We start from the raw sequence: 23,362 nt of genomic DNA on the forward strand, positions 1-23,362 counted from the left end.
CTTGTTAAGTGTCCCCGCATTTTTGAATTTGATGTTCCATCAGAATTCCTCCTGTGGTATAAGCTGAAATTCTGTTTTAATTCTAAAAATATTATTGCCACAGGGGGGTAGAAGATCTGCAGGAAAATATGGGGATCTGAAAATGAGCCCCTCCAGGATTACCATCTGATGGAAAAATATTGGGCCACAAAGACAACAATGATGGTATGTTTGTCTATAATCTCTTAATTTTTTTTTTCCACCAGGAACTTCAGTTGAAGCTATCGTGTAAATTGGTAGTCATCCTTAAGGAGGGAGGAGATGAATAAACAGTGAATTTAGGCTTAACTCCTCCCCTGATTTAAACAAATGCATTAATGAAATGTATACTTTTAAGGCAAATCTCCTTTTACAGGGGAAATTTCAGGTTATTACGCTGTTATCAGCATGGGAACTAGTTTTGTGTATCTGCGTAAAGTCTCTAGTTGTTACCTGTTCTGGTTTCTGCTGCTGTATGTCTTTTCTCATTATTATTAAAATTGTTTTCTTCTGACTTCTTTTATGTGAGTGTGGGCTTGTGACTCTTAAGTTTATCTAAGATAAGTTTGTGTTGGTTGTTAAATATCATATACTTAGAACTTGACGTTAGAGCTGGTTAAAATCTTACGTTTGATTTTGGCACGTATATGTAGGTGATAAACAAAGCAACGTATCCTTCATTTTGTCCGTACATTACTTGATCCAACTGCCTGGTAGAAAAGATGAGTTAACATCCAGCATACGTTTCAGTAGTGCTGACATATCCTATTGATTGAACTTGTTTCCTTACTCTGACAGCTTGATAAGAATTCTTAAAAGCAGAGAACAGTTTGCCTGTGCTGACTAGAAACCAGAGTTTGGATGTTCTGTGAACTTGATTAAACTCTCAGCTTAAGCTGGAACCATCTTCATCAAAGAGCTAAGATGAAGCCCATTTGCTAGATAAAAGGAAAAAAAAGATAAAGCTTTGAGTGAAGATGGAGTACTTGCTCTTGGCCAAAAATCTGATGTCTCAAACACATTTGTGGACTAAGAATGTGAGTTAATTTTACACCATTTTTACACCATGTTGCTACTACACTGGTGTGAGTTCTCCCTGCCATGAAATCCATTGCATTTTTGCTAGGTAGATGCTGATGACTGTGAAACAATATGATGCCCCTTCAGTTGCATGTGCTACTTGGAGCACTTGGGGCATTTATGCTGTGGGCCATGTACATCTGTTCTCAGTGACATTCTTAATTCAGAAACCAAATTCAACTGCAACTTGAATTTTGTGCCATCTTTGGTGATTCCTTTTCTGAGAACTTAATGGAAAGAGCTGGTGCAGCTGCACTATGGATAATAATATTTTTATGTAACAGTAATGGACTGGTTGTTGTAAACAGTTCTTTGTACGTTTTGGGTTTCTACCTTGCTGCTCTTAGGTGCTCCATTTGTGCTGAAAGAACACTGTGAGACTAAGTATTTGGTTATAAAACCTAATTTAACGTGCACTTTTCAGGCATAATTATATATATTTTTTGTGGTTGAGGCTAACTGAATGGCTTCCTAGAACGGGGCATTGAATTAGACCTTAGATGTTCAGATTTGCACTTCCCTCTAAACTCCCAACTCCAGTTCCAACTGGGAATAAGAAATTGTCAGACGTTACTACGAAGAGTCATTATACTGATCTAAGCTGAACCATTCTGTAGTTTGTATCTTGCGTTTAGAATGCACTGACATGCCAAAACCATCTTGGTATGAGTGCACAAGGTAGTGGTCTTTATTGATCAAAAATATGATGACAAACTTGAAAGTAATAATTTTTAAAGGTGGCCTGCATATTAAAAGGGAGAAGGTAGTTAATAAATTCCAGGATCTCAGTAAAGCCATGTGTATTTACAGGGGCTGAAGGTTCTGCTCAAAGATTCTGTGGATTTACAGAGTAGACGTTTGTTATTACCAGAGAAGAAGTCTTAGGAATTGTAAATGCTAGGTCTTGAACAGAGTTGTTGTTCAACGGTGGCTTAGCTCATACGCCAGTCTGTTACCAATCTCAAATTCTGTCGGTTTTGTAAACTCAGGTAATGTGCTGTGGAAACGCCTGATTTGTGATACTGCTAGACTGCCCTCCAGTTAAAGAATTTCATTATAAGGCAAGGAATTCCATACTTCAGTATTTTTTGAGACAGACAAGTCTTTCTTGTTCTGCATTCACAAGTGGTCATGCTGGAATTTAGACCCTTGTTATTTTGAACAACTCCTTTCTGTTTGCCTGTAGTACCCGATCCTGAGCATACGTTTTCTTCACTTCGTGGGATCACTGACTGCCGTATGGGTAGTGGCACCTGGAGTCTGGGCCTACCCGGAGGTGTAGGCCGTGACGGACTCGTGGCTTTGTTGTTACTGGACTTCACGTGGTGTAGTCGAGGAAATAACCCAAGCACAGTCACAGCCTCCCTTCTCAGTATTTCCCTGGTTCTTCCAGGGGTACTCTGTGGTTAGTTTGCTGTTACTTCTGCAGTTTTCTACTGTAAAATCCACAGTGGATGGTGATGCTGATGTGCTGATACAGGCGCGTGGCCTTTGGTGTTTCTGCAATCTGTGAAGAGTGTTTCTGTGTGTCGTTACCGTTGCAGTGCGGTAGTTGGTATCAACAGTTGGATAGTTGCTGTCCTCAACAGCAGGCTACTACTGTAGTTGCTAGAGGTGAATTTCTTCAGGATTCTGGGCAAATCTGACTTTTCTGTAACTGTTTGGAAATTGAAGGGCCTTCTGCACTCGGGACAAGACACTCCTGGAATTGTTAAGTTACCTGAAGCTTTTTAGTTTGGTTGGCATTTGGGTATTGTTCCTGTGTTATTCTTTCAATTTCTCATGGTTTTGCTTGTAAGCATTCATGTGGACTGCAAGTATCACCCAGTGACAGATCGCTGTCTACCCTTGGCTGTTTAATCAAATGAAGTCAAACCAATTACCTCTCTAAGAATTAACAACTGCTTTATGATAAGTGCCTTTTCTGAGCATAGAATTATCATGCTAGAATACAACCGGAATCTTCTGTGGCTAAAAATAGTTAAATAAACATTTTTATTTCTGGTTCAGCGTTTGCCATCAGTGATGGGCAGTGAAGGAAAAAGGTGTTATTAGAAGGTTGTAATTTCAGTATGTAAAGTTACAGCGCTTGTGAAATAGCTTCGCAAGGGAAGCTAGACTCCTTGGCCAGAGATGTCTTCCATATGTTTGTCAGAACTGTGGTGGAAAGGGAAATTTTGCATAGGAAACTGGGGGAGAGGAGACTTGTAATTCCTCTATAGTTGCTGAAGGTGACTCTTCAGGGAAGTGCTAGATAGACGATTCCACTCCCACCCACTTCTGCAAATCTGCTGAAACTTTCCCCTTTTTCATATTTTGAATTTTTGTATCAGCTGTCTTGCATGCAATTAGTCTCATTCATTTTATTCTCTTGGATTGTCTTTCACTTTTTCAGAATAATCAGTATGAAGTTTAACTAGTGTGTTTTGCAAAGCCAAAGTGAAACTTATTTCTTTTCATGTGAGCAAAGTTGTCTGTATCCCTTTGAGTTGACAGGTGTTTTACTCCTGCATCCCTACATGTCAGGGGATATAATTCACTCGGATAGTATTCCTGTTGCCCACGTTACCTATCTGCCAAAGACTCTGAAGTGAATAGGGATGGAGTTGGGTGTTTGCTGCAAATGCACTTGCTCGTTATCATCTTGAAATTACTTATGACTTACTACATTCATGTGTGTAATTTGCATTATTTTAAACGGTGGCTTTCCTGAATAATAGAACGTGTTAATTTTTTTCTTTTCTGGCAGTTGGTAGGTCTAGCACGTGATGAGCGTGTAGAGGCCTACATACCTGAAGGAGGCCCAGCTGTCTTGCCAGCTTGAGCTTGTGGTAAACAAATTGCAATAAAACTTGATCTCTGTGCATTCTAACACTAAAAGCCAATAATAATAAAAAGATAAGATAATGAATATATTCCTGCCTGACAAAGAACAATGCTGTTTCTGTAACTTTTTTTCTACTTTACAACAGAGGAACATAAATTAATCTGCAATTTCATGTAGTTGTATTACACTGTGGTAAACATTTCCTGCCTCTTTGGGCCTCCCACCACTCCTCCAGAGTAGCCTTTGTAGCCCTCTTCATTAGCCTTCTGCCTAGAAAGAAGGCTTTTAAAGAGAGATTAAAAAAATAAGTGCACATTTACTTTTTTCCCTATTGACTGTGTTTTTTCCCTGAACTGGTAAGATTTTATTAGCATGACAAATCAATTGGTGTTTAACATAAAATACTGTAAACCATACAGTTTAAACCTGAGGAGCTGCAGAACTTTCAAGGAAAATCACATTCTTGAAGTCAGTGTTATGCTTGAATGCTTTACTTTCCCATTACTTGTATATAAGTAAGTTCAGGTCAAAATGATCATTTTGTAGATTTATTGTAGTGGTCTACAGTCTCGAAAGTGTGTAGGCCTGTATTTTTTCAGCTGATAGGAATCCCTTGGGCATCCATCTATCTGTGGGATCAGACAGTGAAGAACTAGAATGATGTGTGCAGCTGTTCTCGTCCATTCCACGTGAATTGGCAAACACCATGCTAAGCCTGCTCGCAGGGGTAAATAAATGCTGCTTGGAAAACTGGTATTAAGCCAAAAGCTTGATACTTTACTCTTTTTCTAATTATTATTATAATTCTTTTCATATGCATGGTGTCTGTCAAAAATTACATGCGTGGATTCCTTGGAAGCGCTTATTCAAAAAGTTTATGTACCTTAGGCAAAACTTCATTCTACTTGTAGGGGGTAGAGGGAGCAACTGGGATACCTGCCAGACACTTTAGTTTGTGGCTGGAAGTCGCAACCAGCAAAATGTCCTCGCTGAATTACATGCCAAACAGTAAGGCAGCAAGCTATGAATGCATCTTTTGGAGGGTATAAGGGTGTGAGCTGCTGTTGTCACAGGCCTGGATCTTTCAAGGTGTTTGGTGGCTCAGTGCACCCTTTGGATCCATACCCAAGCTGCCAAACTATTTTAAAGGGTATTTTTAGTGCTGCGGACCTAGCTGCTCGATGAAGAGAAGTGTTGAGTAAATTGTGATTTTTAACGCCAGTAGGTGCCCAGGACAGTGACATAAGTACATAGTTATTTCGATCCTCGGTATGTAAGCTGAGTTAGCAGCGGTGTTTCCCCTAGAGTGTACCGCAGGAGGTTTCCACTTCAACTCGAGGAATTTTTAATGAAGAGCTACGACGTTTTATTGCGCATTTAAGCGTGTGCCCACGCAGGATGCCTTTACATGTCCTTGGGCTCGTCCCCGCTGGAAAAATTTCTGCCGGAGAATACAGCAGAGTCCCCTAGCGGAAATCTGCTGACAGAAGGAGCTCTCGTAACGCTGCCGTTCCGCCTCTCTGCACAACAGCAGCTGAGAGGAGCGCTCCGCTGTCGGCAGGGCCGTGTCTGCGGGAGGTTCTTGCCGTCACAGCTGGCCCCGGAGCGCCTTTCTTGGCCGTGCGTCGGGCTGGAGGCAGCGCGGCTGGCAGGGCCCGAGCGGGCCTGCCCTCGGGGAGACACTGGGGCTCGGACGGGAAGGGAGCCCCCTCGCGTGCGGGTTTCGTTCGTTAGCTGGTGAGACAGCGAACGGGTATCCGTTCCTGGCTGTGGGGAACGGAGAGTGAAGTCTTAAAAGCCGGAATGTTATTTCTGCGTGTGAAGGCGGTCATTAAACGGCATTCCTAAAAAGCTCTGAGCCTTGCAGTAGGAGTGCGGTCTGCCGGAGCCTGAGGCACCGAGGTTGGCGGTTGCAGGTGACCTGCCCCAGCCGCTGCTCTGTGCTCCCTGCGCGGGGCAAGCGCTGCCGCTTTCTCCCCCTAACGTAGGCCCACGGGCAAAATCGCGAGGGGGAGAGATTTCTGCTTATCGCAGGGGCGCACCCGGCGCCCTGTAACTTCACGTGGAAGTTTGAGCCGCTTGCGCAGAAAGCGGCCGCTCGGCCCTCCTGCCTGGCGGGAAGGCAGGAACCGCAGGCTGCTCTCCGTGCCCGCAGGCTCCTCGCCGCCTCCCCCGGCGTAACCCCGGGGGCCGGGGGCCGCGCCCTGACGGCCGGGGGGGCTGTGCCGGGGGGCGGCCGCCTCCCTCCGCGGCTCCGTGAGGCGGCGGCGGCGCTGCTCGGTCTCGGGCTCCCCCCGCGGCGCGGCGGCGGCGGGTGCCGGCGCGGCACTTCCTGTCTGGGGCCGGCGGCGGAAGGATCGGCTCTGGCCGCGCCGCCCCGCAGGAAGCGCTCCCGCCGCCGCCGCGCCGTGGCGGTGCCCGCGCCGCCCGCCCTGCCCTGCCCTGCCCTGCCCGGCACGGCGCTGCTCGGCCCCGCCGCGGGGGCGCGCACCGCCGCGGGAGCGCGCACGGCCGCCGCCGCTCCCCCCCGCCCTCCTCCTCTTCCGCCGGCCCCGCGCGCGCCCGGCGGGCAACGTGAAGGCGCTGGGGCAGCGTAAACATGGCGGCGTCCCTGCACGAGGGGCCCACCAACCAGCTCGACCTCCTCATCCGCGCCGGTAAGGGCACGGCGGGGCGGGGCGGGACGGGGCGCGGGGGGAAGGACGGGGCGGCGGCGGCGGGCGAGCGGGCGGCACCTGCACACGGGCGGCGGCGGCGGGGCCGGGGCCGCAACCAGGAAGTGCGCGGGGCGCCCGCCCGCCCGTCCGTCCTCCCGCCGCCGCCACGCTGCCCGCCCCCCCCCCCCCCCGGTTTTGAACTCGGCGGCAGGGCGGTCCCGCCGCCCCCCCCTCCCCGCACACGTGGGGCCGTGCCCCCCCCCCCCCCTCCCGCCGCGCAACGGAAGCGCCGCGCTCCGCCGGGCCCCCGGTATTGGGGGGGGGGCGAGGGGGGAGTGTCGGCCGCGCGGCGCCCAATGGGGGGCGGCGGCGGGGCGGCGGGGCGGGGCGGGGCGCGGCGGCAGCCAATGGGAGCGCGGCGGGCGGCGGAGCGGCGGCCGCCCGGGGCGCTGGCGGGGCGCGCGCGCGCGGGGCCGGGGGCAGCGCCGTGTAAACACGGAAGTGGCGCCGCGCCGCATCGCCCCGCGCCGCCCGCACGTGGGCACTGCCTGCGGCTGCACCGCGCTGCCGCCGGGAGCGGCCCGGCCCGGCCCGGCCCCGTCCCAGCCGCTGTCGTGAGGGCGCCTCCGCGGCGACCCGGGAGAGAGCCGCCCGGGCTCGCGGGTAGCGGTGCTCCCGGCGCCGGGCTGGTAGCGCACCGGGAGATCCAGGTGCTTCGAGCCCGCTGCTCGCTTCGTGCCTCGCCGCTGTGCAGCGCGTTGTTGGCTGCGCCTGAGCTTCGCGCAGCTGGCAGTCCTCCGAGCTAACGGGGGCAGGCTGAGCGGATTCCAAGTGCTCGCAAAAGCGAGGAATTGCTCTCCAGTTTCCGAAGGTATGCCTGACATAAAGCAAGCAGGGGGCTAAAAGCGCCCTCTTTTCCAACCAAGTGCTGCACACGGAAAGATCAGCTGTATAGGCAACTCTTTTTTTAATTCATTTTTATTTTTTTATTAAAATACGAGTTACACACAGTTACTACTTTACACTGCTGTTTGCTGTCATCATTTTAACACTGAGATAAAACAAGCATATGAAGGCCAGTCAGCTTCACTGGAGTCTGTTAGCGTACCTGTAGTTACTCCTGACTGAGCTCCATGCTCGGAATTGTGAATTCTTCATTGCAGCACGGTGCCAGTGCCTGATAGCATTAATGGATAAGCCTTTGTAAATCAGAGCTAAGAGTTAAATGTTGACCTCGTAAATGCAGGCATCGATAGCTCTTCGGATAAAGAGAGGGGAGCTGTACCACAAGTTCACAAAGTACCATTTTGAAAATTTCAGCCCGTTATTTTTTATCACTTGCTTCAATTCATTTTGTTACTCTTGTTTTCTGTTAAAACTGGGAATATTGTTACTAAACTGAAGTGTTGGCAGTATTTTGTTGTGTAAAGCTAAAGGACAGCCTTGTCAGACTTAATTACCAAGTTTGGTATTTTGTAACAGCTGTTGAGAGCCTCGAATAATCTACAGTGCGTGCTATTTGCTTAGAGGGATGGAAGTGGAGCTGGAAGACGTTAGCTCAACAACTGGAGATAGATGTCAACTAACCCTGTTAACTTCACTTTTTAAAAAGCACAAGGACTTCTTCTCCAGTAGACACATAGATTTTTGTATATAAAGGTTCTTGTTTTTCTTCTGAAAACAGACCAGAAAACTTTTTTTAACGGACTACTTTAATAAGTGCTGCAGCATCAGACTGCTTCATAGAAGTAGAGAGATGAGATGTGGTTTAAAGGAGTGGAAAATGAACGTGGCCCCGCTAGCTCTGAAGATCAGCAAGCATCAGTTCGTCTGGTACTTGGTTAGCAAAGTTTGGAAAAGGTACTTCCTGCCGAGTGAACTGCTTTGCTTGGTTTGGGCAAGCGGTGCTCTTCCTGAAATGAATGTGTAAAGTAATAGAGCTAAATATTAAGTGATTTGTTCAAGCCGTACAGTTTATTTTAGTTCTGGGAGTCCTTTAGGCCTGCCCGGCGGCATCATATCGTGTTACAAATGAAATAGGAAATTGGTGACTCAGACCTTTTTCAGAAACGTGGTCACGCGCGTTATTCTTTGGTTGGAAAGCCTTCTGCCTTGATGTTACTGTGCTCGTGTGCCACAGCCTTGGAGGCACTGAGAGCAGACGAGGGTTGCTGTGGAGCAGTGCTTGTCTGAGCACAAGCCACGGGAGCTTGAAAGGTACCGCACAGTAAATAACCGCCAGTGGTTTTCCGTGGTGGTGCCTTTTGATCAAAGTCGACTTTTTACCGAGGAACCCTGCTTCTCTGGGTTGCTTTTCTCCCCCGTCCTTCTCGTGAGAAGTACTACCAAGCCTTGTGACACGTGCCGTTTAGTCGAGCATGCTTTATCTGGTCATCTTCAGGAACAGCCTCCTGGCTTTTGCTTGTCCCATCCCCTCTCTGTGAACCTGTTCCCTCACTTCACCTTTGGTTCATCTTTTCTAGCTCTGTTTTTTTTTTTTTACCTCCTGACGGGGTGCTTGGACTTGCTCCCATCTGTTAATTAGACACTTTCTAGAGTGGCAGAAAGGTACTTTATTTAAAACTCGCATTGAGATATGACACGTTGCTTTTCTGAGAGTGTTGGTGCAGTAACATTGCCTCATCACGCCTGAAAGCTATCATAAAACTCCTTGGGGAGACAAATGCTTCTGGGCCCAAAACCGTGGGCTGGCTAAAGGAGAAGCTAGCAAGCTCAGAAGACTTCAAACGCGATGATAGTGCGTATTTTATTGGGTGTTTTCATAGATGTCTTTTGGCCACGTTAGTTTAGTTTAACTGCCCTGACAGACAGCCGGCATGTGTGCTGCTCCAGCCACAGGGCAGAAGCGTTGCTATTTTTTGCTTGATATTTTTTAGATGGCAATTTCCATGTAGACCTGAGTAACTTATGTTGAGAAAACATCTGTGCAGTGTGTGATTTCCAGTGTCAGAGGCTTTTGGCAATCAGGTAGTGCTCTTTTTATTGGAAATGGGATGGCTACTGAGGGCAAAGGTGGGGTGGCTCCTTTGCTCCCTGGCTTTCTTGCTATGCAATTGCAGCCTTGGTCCCTAACGCTGGGGGGCTTGCATCTCCTTTCCTCATGGTCTAGCCCCTGATCAAGTAGGGATAATATTGGAAGAGTACAAAGAAGATTAAAGCTACCTTTATCGCCTTGTTCCTGCTCTGTGCCAAGCACCTCTTACTCGTGGTGCAGCTTACAGACGTTACCTGTAGGAAATACCTCGCGACTTTGGGTAAAAGCAGAAAAACTTGGTATGCTTACAAGCAGTTAGGGATGGATGACCTGGGTGAGCTGATTCAGCACTCTGCCTCGCTGCCGAGACGAGTCAGCTGCGTGAAGGAAGCCCTGTGGGTTCAGCACCCGGTGTGTGCACAGAAGCGAGCTGCCCCTTGCCCACGCGGTAACCAGCAGGAACGGAAAAGGAAATTCTTGCTGGGGGAGAGAGGGTGGTGGAAAAGCTTCGTCGACCTGCTTTAAATCGTTTTTTTCCATGCTGTAGATAAATAATAGGCTAAATGCTGACCGGGAATTCCTGATTTTGGTGTTGGTGTGGAATTGATACAGGTGTAACTGCTGGGTTCTGAAGGCCAGGGCAAAGTTTTGTCCGGCAGGTGAGGGGAAACCAAGTCACCCATTTGTGTGAGACCAGGCGACCTCAGAAAGAAACCTGCAGGCTGAGGGCTTCATGCAGGTGCTCGGCGCCTGGCCTGGGACACCCCTCAGCTGTATCCCTGGGGAGAGACACTGAGAGCACCCGGGGCCTGCAGGGGAAGGGCTCAGGAGCAGCACTGCCCTGCCCGTGGATCAGTGTGGGTAATAAGGACCCTTTCTGTTGGCAGGGTTTCCCATGCCCTCAGGGTAGGCTTTTGTTGTTGGAACTCAGCGTTACCAGGCGCCTGCTGTTCCAAAAGATAAAGCCCCCTGAATAGCTGCGGGGACAGGGCTGCGGCAGAAGCCTCGGTGGGCGGCTGGGATGGTTCAGAGGTTTCCTTCACCCGGGATTCTGCATGTGTGTCTCTTCCAGGTTTTGGTCCTGTCATGTTTTTGCTCTGCTGGCTAGTGGGTTTTCCAGCTTTTCAGTCCTTGCTTTTAAAGTGGAATGTGCTGGGTCTTTTCCCCACGTGTGCCTGCGCAAATCTGCGTGTGTCCCTAGCGCTTTCCGAAGGCAGAAGCGATGCCGGGAGCGTGGCCCTGCTTCCCCTGAACAGACGCCAGTTGTTTCTCGGACGCTTTCGGTAACAGGATAGGTGCCCTGGAGCTGTCGCGGAGAGCCGGTGCCGAATCCCCTTTCCCTCTCCGACGCCGGAGATAGGTGACCGTGCTCGGGCTAAAGATAGAGCAGCCCGGCGGCAGCAGCAGGCAGATTGCCTTACAAGGCCTGGTAACGCGGCGCAGCGGGGCGGCAGCAGGGCACATACCTTGGGCTGCAGTGCCCCGTGCCAGGTGGTGCCTTCGGGGTCCTGCTGCCCCACACCGCCCCGAGGTGAGGGGCCGGCCCGACGGGCATCGGAGCCCCCCTGCGAAGCCTCTTCCTTTTCTTTGTGCCCAGCTCCAGCGGTCTGCTCCGCATCGGAGTTTAAATGGACTCTCTTCAAGTTACTTCAGATTAGCTTTGATTGATTACTTAGCTTTCATAAACTTTCAGAACTTGAAAAAAGAGACTTTTACCCTTTTCCCCTATTGCTTAAAAACCCATCCTCATAGCGTTTGAATACTTTGTGTGTTTTTTTTGTTTGTTTGTTTTTTTAACCCTGCTAAACCCAACTCACAGATATTCTTAACGTCAGGACACAAAACTGGATATAACTGTTTTGCAAGCTCACTGTGTATTTATATGTATGTTTTTTAGACTGAAAATCTCGAGAGAGGTGACCTTTATGTTTTAATGGGATAGTAGCTGGGATAGGATTCTTTTCTTCCTCTGCTGTGTCAGTTTACAACCATCTTCATTCCAATCTGGTTTATTCTGGTTAAGTTGGAGGTAGAAGGTAAAACCCCGAAGTTTGCTTCTGCAAGCTCCTGAACTGATAGAAACGGGGAGTTGCCTGTGAACCAGAAATCCGATCTAAGAAGTGCCTGTGTCTAAGTGTTGGTTCTTGTTGGCTGCTTCTCTCCTGTCTTCCCTGAACATTTCTGTTGGCAGGAAGGTAGAAAGGTGCAAAGACACCTGGCAATTTGGGAATTTGGGGGTCTTTGTGTTTAAGATTGAGTAGCGCTGTTGTACAGCGATACCTGTAGACTTCTGTGAGTAATCTGGTCTCATTACACTTTTTTTTTTCCTTTTTACAGTGGAAGCATCAGTTCATGGAAGCAATGTACACTGCACAGATAAGACAATTGAAGCCGCAGAGGCCTTGCTTCATATGGAGTCTCCTACCTGCCTGAGAGATGCCAGGAGTCCTGGTATGTCAGCCACAAGTCCTGCCCAGGGAGGGGTTTATTTTTCCCACGTGCTAGTAAAACAACCAAATTGGGAAACCTGCTTCTGTAGAGACTTGTATACTGCTTAAAACATTTTCTTGCTCATTTCAGTACTAATGATTTATTTCGAGTTTTTCCACAATTTCTTCATCCTGTAACAAGCATACTTCCAGGTGGTATCATTTACCCGAGAGAGGTTGTTGGGTACAGATACTTGAATAGTGACACATTTAAAACAAATTTTTCCATCTGAATATCAGGAAACGCTTCTCTGTTGTGTGGGTGATGGAGTACTGGCGTAGGCTGCCCAGAGAGGTTGTGGAGCCTCTCTCCTGGGGGATCTTTAAAGCTGCTTGGGCACTTGGCTCTGGGTGTCCCTGCTTGAGCAGGGGTTTGGACCAGGCGACCTCAGAGGTCCCTTGCAACCTCAGCCATTCTGTGATTCTGCGAACGCGGTATTTTACATTGCTAAAATAGAGTTACTTTAAGTGGAAATAATTTTCATCTGTTCTTCTGTTTTAGAAAGACTATCTGAATAAAGTATGTTTCAAAACATCAGTTTAAAAAACCAAAAGTTAATTTTGATGATTCCTTTTGCTTGATGTTCCTTCTGAAGTTATTTAATATATGTTGGATGAAATAATGGTCAAACTGAAACACCAAAGCTACAGAAAAGGAAATGGAGATTGACATGCAGTCCGGTCCAGTCCTTAATTTGCTAAGGATCAGAGACTGAGTTCTAATTTGTTTAATTTAAAGCTGAGTTTAGTTCTAAACACTATTTCTCTGCTAATACTTGTCTTATGCCTAACAGTACTCGCAGGTGTGTGTGTTTTGGAGATTGCTTTTCTACATGACAGTTTGTTGGAATTGAATCTTGCTATACTATTCTACATGCTTTTTTAAAAAACAATTTCATAGAAGATAACATTAAAATTATTGGGTAGAAACTTTATTGGATATTCTTTTTTTTTTTTTCACTTCGCAGTGGAAGTTTTTGTCCCTCCTTGTGTGTCAACCCCAGAATTTATCCATGCAGCCATGAGGCCTGATGTAATCACAGAAACTGTGGTGGAGGTATCAACGGAGGAGTCTGAACCAATGGATGCGTCTCCTGTTCCAACATCCCCTGATATCCATGAACCGATGAAAAAGAAAAAAGGTGTGTATGGCTCTTCATAGCAGCAGTCTCAGAAACTATTTCTTACGTGCACAGCCTCAGATGATGCAGTCGATATGGGTGTAGGTAGGTTAGATTATCTGATTTCTCTGATCATATATTCAGATTGAGTGAAGTCTGAAATGTGAATTCCTAGAGAATAGGCCTGTGAGAGCAACAAAAACTAGCAAGAAAATATATTTCACCAAGCCATTAAGGAAGAGAGTGTCTTTTGCTATTTCATTGTGTTTTTTTTTTAAGCGAGGTTTACAGAGTGAAGGAAGGGTGAAGAAGGATTAAAAGTGGATTTGAGTGGGTAACTGTTAGTTCTCTGAAATATGGATATATTTGGAGAGCAGGTGGTCTCTGGGATCTTCCAATGAAATAGCGGGGAAAATGCTAACTTAGAAAAACATAAATTCGTTTACAAAATCAGTACAAGATCTTCCTGGTAAGAGAAGTTTCTTAGCCTAATTGGCATTGCTTGGAGGAGACACTCATCAGAACAGCAAATGAGGTCCAAGCATTCAGCTGCCAGATGAGATTGCTCTGAAGGGTTGGCACCTGATAAGGTTTGTCTCTGGACTAGAAGTTTTCTTACAGGCACCAGTATAATTCACTTAACCACAGGAATGCTTTTTTTATTAGGGCTTCCAGACACAGACGTGCTAAGATTTGCTTCTAGTTCAGGAAAAAAAAATGCCATGTCATGATAAAGTGGTATAAACCTGAGATCTACAAGTTTGAGATCTGGTGAAAACACATGCACGTAGCAGACAACAGTAAATGACATAAGCAATAAAATGATTAATGCTTTTTTGTAGCTGTACGTTGGATTTAAACCACTTGTTTATTTTTCACTGTCTGTCTGAATGGTCATTACTGGGCAGATGAAGTTACACAGCTATGCTCAGAAAGTTCAGAAACTTCCTGAATGGTATTTCGTAAGTATCTTCCTATTACAGGGTCTAAATCCCAGCTCTTATATGTGTAAGGTCATTCAGCCGTAGTTACAGAGCTGTAACTTCTGTCTTGATAATTAATTCCTGTTGAAGTCAGTGTTTAATGAAGAATATTGTTGATCAGCAAAAGTTAATGCTCGTGTGCCCGAGGGAGGAGAGTTAATCGCTGCTGCTCCCCTTGAACTGAAGGCAGAAGCATGCACTGTTTACAGTCTGCTGCCCTGAGGTACGATCCTCTTCCCTGCATGGGCCTGTTTACCTCGAGTAAAAAGGTCACCGGAGTGTAAAAGGATGAAGAAGCCGCAGGCCTCGCTGGGAGAGGATTTCCCTGGCACAGGAAGGCAGGCAGCTCTAAGCCTGCCGCCTGCTGAGGAGTCCCCCGCTAAGCCACCTCGTAGCAGCGTGCCGAGGGCAGGAGGCAGCGTGTGGGAGCCCTGCCAGCCTGCTGAGTGCTGGGGCAGCCCGGCACGGGTGCAGGTAAGCCTCCGGCACTGCCCAGAGCTGCCTCCAGCGCTGCCCAGAGCTCCCGGCACCACGGAGGCTGCCGTGGGGGCTGTCGCTGCCTTAATGCTCTGCTGGATGCAAATCCTCCGCGGCACAACTCCCATGCTGAGCAGAAGCTCGTCCGTAGCTTTTAACGGAGAGATGCAAAGTGGAAGGAAGTGCTTATGGTTTCAGCTGCAAAAATTTCTTAGGAAAACTGACGCTCTGGTCAGCACGCGCACTAGAATGTCGGAAACAAAGCAGAAGGAAGAATAATGGGTTTCAGAGTAAAACAGACGCTGGACTAAAAACATGCAAGTACATTGAAGATTTACTTCATGTGTTTAGTGTGTACCTCACCTGCCATTACATCAGCTGAAATTGAGTTAAATCTGCCTATGAAATAAGCAAACAGTGTATTAAATTGGATGTGCGGTACTAGTAATCTAAGAATGTAAATTTGTACATACCTGTAGCAAGGAAATAGCATAAAAAATGCACAAACTGCTTTTTCAGCAAAGTCAAACTATAAAATAGTTTTATTCTGCATATGATCAATCCTTTTTTTTCTGTGTTTTGTGTGCAGCTGGCCGTAAACCGAAGACCCAACAGTCAGCTATTTCAGATGGCTCTCCAGATCTAGGTATCAAGAAGAAGCCTAGAGAAGGCAAAGGTATAGTTTTCCATTTATTAAGTCTTTGAGATTATGAAGTTTATAAGTATTGAATGTCATAGGGAAAACAGAGATCTTGAAAAGTTTGCTGGCTGAGTTTGCACTGACTTCATCAGAGTTTTAACTTCATGTCTCTGAAGCTGTTTGTACAAGATGTAGCACAAGGATGTGCGCAACTGTTTTATAAATGCCCGTAGTACACTGTACAGTTAATAGGCTTTGTGAATTTTCATTTGCTTTGCATTGATTGCCTCGTGCTGTCTTTTGTGGTTTGCGTTGCCTTGTTGCTAGGCGCGTAATTTGTTAAGCTGCCACTGAAAGGCTTGTTCTCCAGCAGAAGCAGCTAATGGGCCTTTGTAACGCTGAGGGTTGGAAATGTGTTCTTAATTGATTCACAAACTTCGGCTGGGAATATGTTGCTTGACTAATAGATTCGGATTGGCTTAAGGGGAGAAACAAATGCTGATATGTTTCTCTACTGGTTGAGTGAGGGGTTTAGTGCAGAAGGGACACGTTTTTCATGTTTTTCATGACGAATAGTCCTTCTGGTGTGCAAGCCCCTGCTCTTCGCCCAGCGGTCAGACAGACCGGCGCACCTGCTCACAGGTTACTTCTCAATTGCAGTACGGTGTATCAGCTCGTACCCTGGCTGTAGGTGAAGAAGATGGAGCTGGTTCCCACTAAACGTTGCTTGGAGATTTTGCTGCAGCTGGGACAAACGGATTTTAGTGGTTTTCAGAAGCAGCATACTAGCTGAAGGGCTGTGCAGCTGTCAGTATGGGAGATACATATATATAGATGGATATAGATAGAGATTTCTTTGAGAGCATGATCTCCGCTGTTCGCATAATTCCTTATCTGGGTACAGCTTCTGAGTTGTCATGCTTGTGAGCAGGCTAAGGAAGAACGGATGCTAGCTCATGAAAACCAGTACAGAAAGTAGTTAAACTTCTCTGCATTGCCCACTGTTGTCTTTGGTCTTGGCTGTAGCAGTGGACCTTAATGAAGGGCACAGATTCTTACCTTTGCTGTGCTTACAAGTGTGTAGTTTGATTTTTATTTTCATATATATATATATTTTTTTTAGTATTCTTAAAGCCTTCTTTGTAGTTCTGATTTTGCTATTAGAACTTTCTATTATTTAAAGAGTACTTGTGAACTGCTTGGTTCCTAGTTTGCTGCACAAATTACTTTGAGAAAGGAGGCCTGTGTTTCTGTCCCTTCCAGTCTTTGTCTCTACTGGTGATTTCTTTCTCTAGCTGTTCTGTTTTATGAAGTGGGAGATGTGACTACTTTTTGATAAATTTCTGTGGACCCTTGTAATGTATGTTGTTCTTATTCCGTTCTCATTTATGTGTGTTGTTCTCATTCCATTCTCATTTTACTCTAGAGCTGGCATAAAATACATTTGCTTTATTAATGTAGGCTAACTTGATGTCCTGCAAAAAATATATATATGTTTTTACTATTTATTTCAAAAAAATCACTTGCAAATGTAGGCTATTTTACATGTAGCATATTTTTGGAAAAACAGGAATTATTCCTAGCGCTGATTACTGTCAACAGACTTAAGTCATGGAGGAGGAGGAGGAGGAGGACAGCTGGTTGTGCACAGTTGGGAAGGGTGTCTCTTGTCGTCTGTAGGTACTCCTTCCTGTGTGCATTCCTGATGCTCTCTGGTTCAAAGTGAAGCAGCTGTAAATATGATCTAATTGGCCCCTTCACTTCATTATACAGGAGGAATTGAAGACTATTTATTTAGTGGGATAAAAGTACTGTTTTTTGTCCTTGCTTACAGGATCGGCAGTTTAGGTCTAATTTCTCTTTCCTCACTTTGTTTTTTCCTTTGCTTAAATACTCTTTTAAAAGTGTAGGTAGATAGCATAAAGCTGCAGGAGATTTTTCCTTCTGTTGGAGGAAGCAAAACAGGCCTTGAGCCTCCCCTCGTAGATGCTGGTACGAATGTGACAGTTTGTTGATACACACGATGCCTTGTGTTATTCACATACTTTCTGGCTATTAATCCTTCTATTCTGAGACTATGGCTGACGTTCTTAAATAGCTGGCAGTTGTAATGATCAGCCAGCCACAAAAATGTCTTTCATTGTGCTAAATCTGCTCTATACGAAGCTGAGGAAGACAGGTAACAATCGTGTCTGGCTCAGTGCCTGCTTTTAGTATTGGTGAGCACGGGACCTCCTAGGAGTGGAGGTGAGAACTGCGTGCTCTTACAGCAGGCTTGTGTCCCTAGCCGCGTGCAGTACATGTTCACAGCTACCAGGCTGGGCTTCCAGATGCTTAGGGGTGGCCCAAATGTAAACGTGCTCAGATTATATGTTGTACAGCCATGTCTTCCTCTTCCTCAGGGGTCCGTAGGCTTGGATTTATAGTATTACGGAAGTAATTGTTCTAGGGAAAAAGGATTTGAAAAATGCTTCAAAACTGTATTCAACATTTCTAAAATTAGCTTTTGTGTTAAATGCATTGCAGCTACAGTTGGCAGAGCAGGATGCCTGTGGTATTGCTGGAACTTACTGGCATAGCGGAGTGCTTCTGGGTAGCATAACTATTCCACAGCCTTCCTGTGGAAAGAAATTACTTAGGTCAGTAACGAGTACGAGGGAAAAGAAAAAGCTGTTGAGTCAGCAGCACTGTTCCAGCAGAAAAATTAGGCACTTCAAGGAATGATTTCTCTTGAAGTTCATGTTTGCTTCCTAATGCTGAAGCCCACTTTTGTTTCTGCAAAGAATCTGTTGCAGACCTCTACAGGATTTGTTGGTGAACCCAGAAATTCTATTTCCGAGGAGCTAAAAGGGGGAGAATAAAGGATTAATTCCAAGGAATGTGCTGCAAGTTAATATTTTTTCTCTAGTAAAAGTCTTCCTGGTGTGAGAGCTTACTGGTCATTTGTTATATGCAGTTTGTCAAAATGATACTTCCCGTACCTAAAATAGAGCATTAAGTTTATCCAGGATGCTTCCAGGATTCTGGAGTTTTCTTCTTGATTCTTTTCCTCATACAGATCCTATTCGGATTTCTCTGAAATTCTGGCAGAAGCTGGATTTTGGTAGCTCTTGACTCAGTACTTGCTGTTTATTGGAGCACTTAATATACGTTTATTGTATGTCTCTGAGGTGGTCATCCAGAAGATGGAAATTATAGTTTTTTCTCCTTTGAGTTTTTTCAAAGAGAGCTAATTACTTGGAGTCTGCAACAGTGGTCCTTAACCCATCTTAACGCATATTTAGTTGTCTTCAGCGTGGCATAACAAATGCTATGCTGGGCCACTAAATTTCAGGTATTAATGACCTTTTTGCACACACACAAAAACATTTTAATGTGTTTTTTGTTTGGCCTGCGGCACCTGCTGGGGTTCGGAAGCATGATCAAGAGAATTGGGATTACCATTCCGAGGTTGTTGTTCTTGTAGCTCTGTCCTGGTTTTCCCTTCCTGGATTGTTTTAGCAGTCTTCTCCAAGTAGGAATGTGGTCTGTGTTTTTTTTTTTTTCTCACCCCTTTTCCTAGGTGTAATTGGTATAGTCAGCATCCAGACAACCCCCACATTGTTTTATGCCATTCTGATAGTCATCATGCTGAACCCCGTTTTGGGGCTTCTCCAGTGGAAATTGTACAGCCCTATAATATGTAAGAAGTATGTTTGTTTCTCCTTCTGTAGGCTGACTTCGTTCTGTACCCCCCAAATTACAGAAAGGTCCGTGGCATTTCAGCCATACGAATACTTGCGGGGAGTAGTTGGATGGGCTTTGCACCTAGCAGGGCATTGGTTGCTCTGCGAGGTAGATTTGGGACAGGACGTGGGGCTGTCAGCAGCAGGTGTGAGAGCTCCTTTGGTGCTGATGTCCCGCACAAGAAAGCAGGAAGATCCTGGGCAGGAGGTTATGGCCTTATCACAATTTTAGATGGTTTATTATTGAAGGTTGTATGTCTTTAAAAATAGATTTATTTAAATCTTCCAGTCCATCCTTCAACATCGTAAAATGCACTGGTATTTCCATTCCCTGCTTAAGAAAACAGAAGAAAATTACGAGCTCTCTTCCTCTCTGCTGAGCAGCTGTAGGTTCTAGTGACTTGGAGCACTCTCACGCTTTTTTTTTTTTTTTTTTCTCAGGAACTGAGAATGTGTGCTGAATTGGAGAGGTTCCTGTGCTTATATAGCAGATCACTTGGATTAGCTCCTTTCAGAATGTAAATATTTATGGCAGCTTTACTAAACAGACTGAATGAACACTTGCAGGTTACATTACATACTATTCTCTGTGTAGCATTCGCTTTCAGCTTAGGTCATTCAGAATTACCTATATATGGAGAATTTTCTGTTGTCTTTAAAAGTGGATTTCTAATATTCAAATGTTTTCTGATTATAGGTAATACAACCTACTTATGGGAGTTTCTCCTGGACCTTCTCCAGGACAAAAATACTTGTCCTCGGTACATTAAGTGGACTCAGCGAGAGAAGGGAATCTTTAAGCTTGTGGACTCAAAAGCCGTCTCCAAACTATGGGGAAAACACAAAAACAAACCTGACATGAACTACGAGACTATGGGGAGAGCTTTGAGGTAAAATCTTCTATATGCTTAGGTTTGCTACTATAATTTTGCCTATAGCAATAATGCAAATTCTGAGAAGTTTAAGATTTTTGTCGTCTTGCTGACTTGTCTGTTTAAAAAGCAGCAGTCTTGCAGATCATACTGCGTTTTGCGTTACCAGTTAACTTGCAATTTAAATTCTGAAGTTTATGTGTAAAAGGTCATTTTTTTATTTATTTTTTTTAGCTAGATTCTTCAGATATTATGTCAGTATTGTCTGCCAGCTTCCTTCTATACCTTCTCACATGTTAGGTATTGCTGTGAATGTTTTCCTGTTAGCAGAGAATGAGTTTTTCTTTAAAATCTGCCATGGTACCACTACTAAATTGTACTTTTCTTGCAGGTATTACTATCAAAGAGGAATCCTGGCAAAAGTTGAGGGACAGAGGCTTGTTTATCAGTTTAAGGAGATGCCAAAAAATATAGTTGTCATAGATGATGACAAAAATGAATCCTGCAATGAAGATTTGACAATGCCTACAGATGAAAAGTCATTGGAGAGAGTGTCTTTATCTGCGGAAAACCTTTTAAAAGCAGCAACCTCTGCACGTGGAGGAAAAAATTCGTCTCAGTTAACCTGTACCAGAACAGAAAAAGCAGTCACCAGAGTTGTGAATATTGCCTCACCAGTGCATGATACATCATCATCTCATCCCTCAACTACCACTACTACTGTCCCAGCAACGACAGCTCCCAGGTTTGTATTGCCGTGGCTTGGGCTTGCCATTTGCTTGCCATTTGCCATTTTGGCTGGGAAACTGTCTTTTAGGTTTTGTTTTGATACTATAAATGCTGGATTTGTTTTCTGATTTGCAAGCAGCAACAGAATATGGTAAATACTGTGAAAGTAGTTTGAGATCAGAGCTGACTGTCAACGTGCTTGCCCTCAAGCGTATTTTAAAATGATGTAGGGGGAAGTGAAGAGAGAGATGAATGCTGCTAAATTTCCAAACATGATGGATGCACAAAAGTTTTTAAGAACCAGTTAAAAGCCTGCATATTCTGGATTTGTGTATCCCTGTTTTCAGCTCTACTAGTAGTACCCAGTGTTTTGGCTTAAACACACGTCTTTATTTTGCAGGACCGTACGAGTGGCAATGCAAGTGCCTGTTGTAATGACCTCTCTGGGACAGAAAATTTCAACTGTGGCAGTACAGTCAGTAAATGCAGGGTCGCCGTTAATAACCAACACGAGTCCAACAACAGCAACAACTCCAAAGGTAGTAATCCAGACAATCCCTACTGTGATGCCAGCCTCTGCTGAAAACGGAGACAAAATCACGATGCAGCCTGCCAAAATCATTACAATCCCCGCCACGCAACTCACACAGTGTCAGTTACAAACAAAAACGGGCCTGACAGGGTCAGGAAGTATTAACATCGTTGGAACCCCGCTGGCTGTGAGAGCACTAACCCCAGTGTCTATAGCTCACGGGACGCCAGTAATGAGACTATCGGTGCCTGCTCAGCAGGCGTCCAGCCAGACTCCTCCCAGGGTCATTAGCGCGGTTATAAAAAATCCAGAAGTTAAATCAGACACAGCGGCTATAAAACAGGAACGGGAAGTGAAAACGCTGCAGCTTGTACAAGAAGAGAAGCCAGCAGACGGAAGCAAGACTGTAACCCACGTAGTAGTAGTTAGTACGCCCTCAGCTATTGCCCTTCCTGTGACAGTGAAAACAGAAGGAATCATGACGTGCGAGAAATGAAGAACAGGTTGCGTGGACTTGTAGACTGTTACTCTTTTGGTTATACTGACATAATTGGGGGAGGGAAGTGGACGCGATCACCAAGTTGAAAAGGAGAGTTTTGAACTGTTAAATAAACGTGCGTATGTTGAAGACTTACTGGAAAAAATATATATATTTTCCCGTGTTTCAGTGGGAATTGAACCACATTGCTATGCTGACAGAAACTGCCTCTTCCAGTTGGGAAACGGCTGAACCTATGGAGAAGGAATGATAGAGAGACTGAAAAGGGACCAAACAGTTCACTACGTTATCAAGTTACACTAAGAGCTGGAACACTAAAAAAGAGCTGTGTGAGAGGTTTGCCTTGGTTTTTAGCTTTCAGGGGGAGAGGAAAGTCTCATTGTTAAAAATGGCAAATTCGGTGCATTTTATATGCAAACCAGCAATCACTACTGTGTGCCCACAGTACTCAACTGGTGCTATGTGAAAAACTCTGCTACTAGGTATTGTAGAATGTGAAATACAAGACGAGATTTAAGAGCTTCTAAAAGAAGACAGAAACCTAGAGGGATTTTTGTATCATAGCTTAAGCAGATTTAAAATGAAAGCCTTAGACTGATTTTCAGTTATCTTTCTTGAAATAAGCTAATGGCTTGTTTGTGTAAAGCTTTTTTATTAAAAACAAATTTTTAAAGAATCTTGTACCTAGCACAGTATTGTTATAGAATTACATGTAACATATTTTGTATGGTAGTTAAAGTCTGTCTAAATTTCTTAATTGTGGACAAAATGGCAGCAGGCTTTTGGCCTTTTGCTGTAATATGCCTGTGTCTCTCACTTAGCCTTGACATCTGTGCATACATTTCAGTTTCAGCTCTACTCTGTCACTTGAAAGGTCACACCCAGCATGAGCTTTTGTCAGGTAGTTCTAAACCTGTAAATTTTTTTTAGTTAAAGAGGGAAGTACCAGTGTTCAGAATGAACTATAATAGTTTGTATATTCAACATTTGAAGTATATTCTATTTTGTTGTACTCTTGTTTCAAAGTGTATTCAAGTAGGTTTTAATGAAATATAGAAATGAAATTTGTGTTTGGTCTGCTTTTTATTTTTAATATTTTTGTTTCATCTCTTAACCTTCTTTTCTGCTTATTTGAAATCTTCTAGGCATTCAGCCTAAGATAGCTGAGATAGCGTGGAAATTTGGAACCCCCCCAATACTCCTATACTCCGAATGGCTGACCAGCTCTCCCACACAGTACGCTGACATATTTTTCAAGGAAGTATCTGAGAAGCTTGCAGTAGTTGGTGAGGTAACTTCTGACAGGGGTCTAGTTCTCTTATGCTTTTTTAGGTGGGTGAGCATACTCAGCGCTCTTGCGTTGTGGCTAATCACATGAGTACTTGCAGTTGCTACTTCAGTAGCTTTAGAAGTTACTGCCCTCCAGCTGACAGGTGGTATCTTTATGTGCACTCCCAGTTGCTTTAATGCAAAGAAAACAGGGTTTGCTTAAACGACTCTGAGAATCAGTAACTTCGAGAGCTCTGTGAACTACTTAATATTCCTCCAGCTACACCTTAATTTCCTAAGGCTGCACTGCAAAGTAAAGGTGGAAGTGAGCAGACCCAGCTACTCGGTGTACTAATCTCTCTGATCTCACTGAGGCAAGTAGAAAGTAGTGGTAGGTAAAAACTGTGAGAAAGGAGAAATAAGAAGTTGCACTGCTGCTCCTTTTGGTG

General features: G+C 45.2%; 1 protein-coding gene across 8 annotated transcripts in view; it reads left to right on the plus strand.

Annotated features, from left to right (window-relative positions):
• Positions 1 to 22,712, plus strand: part of ELF2 (E74 like ETS transcription factor 2) — a 35,447-nt gene extending 12,735 nt beyond the window's left edge. For 4 of the 8 annotated variants that reach the window (XM_080591410.1, XM_080591414.1, XM_080591411.1 and 1 more), the window contains 6 exons: positions 11,915 to 12,028; positions 13,035 to 13,208; positions 15,237 to 15,323; positions 19,710 to 19,902; positions 20,276 to 20,629; positions 21,014 to 22,712. In XM_080591410.1, coding sequence (XP_080447536.1) covers positions 11,915 to 12,028; positions 13,035 to 13,208; positions 15,237 to 15,323; positions 19,710 to 19,902; positions 20,276 to 20,629; positions 21,014 to 21,641 — 1,550 coding nt within the window. In that variant the 3' untranslated portion in view covers positions 21,642 to 22,712. Of the gene's footprint in view, positions 1 to 127; positions 205 to 3,887; positions 5,663 to 6,359; positions 6,583 to 7,102; positions 7,454 to 11,914; positions 12,029 to 13,034; positions 13,209 to 15,236; positions 15,324 to 19,709; positions 19,903 to 20,275; positions 20,630 to 21,013 lie in introns of those variants that run through there. The other 4 variants (XM_080591416.1, XM_080591417.1, XM_080591413.1 and 1 more) reach the window with 4 other exon arrangements.
• The last annotated feature ends 650 nt before the right edge of the window (positions 22,713 to 23,362 follow it).

The sequence above is a fragment of the Anser brachyrhynchus genome, assembly GCF_964034855.1.
Source record: "Anser brachyrhynchus genome assembly, chromosome: 4".
NCBI classification, from domain to species: Eukaryota; Metazoa; Chordata; class Aves; order Anseriformes; family Anatidae; genus Anser; species Anser brachyrhynchus.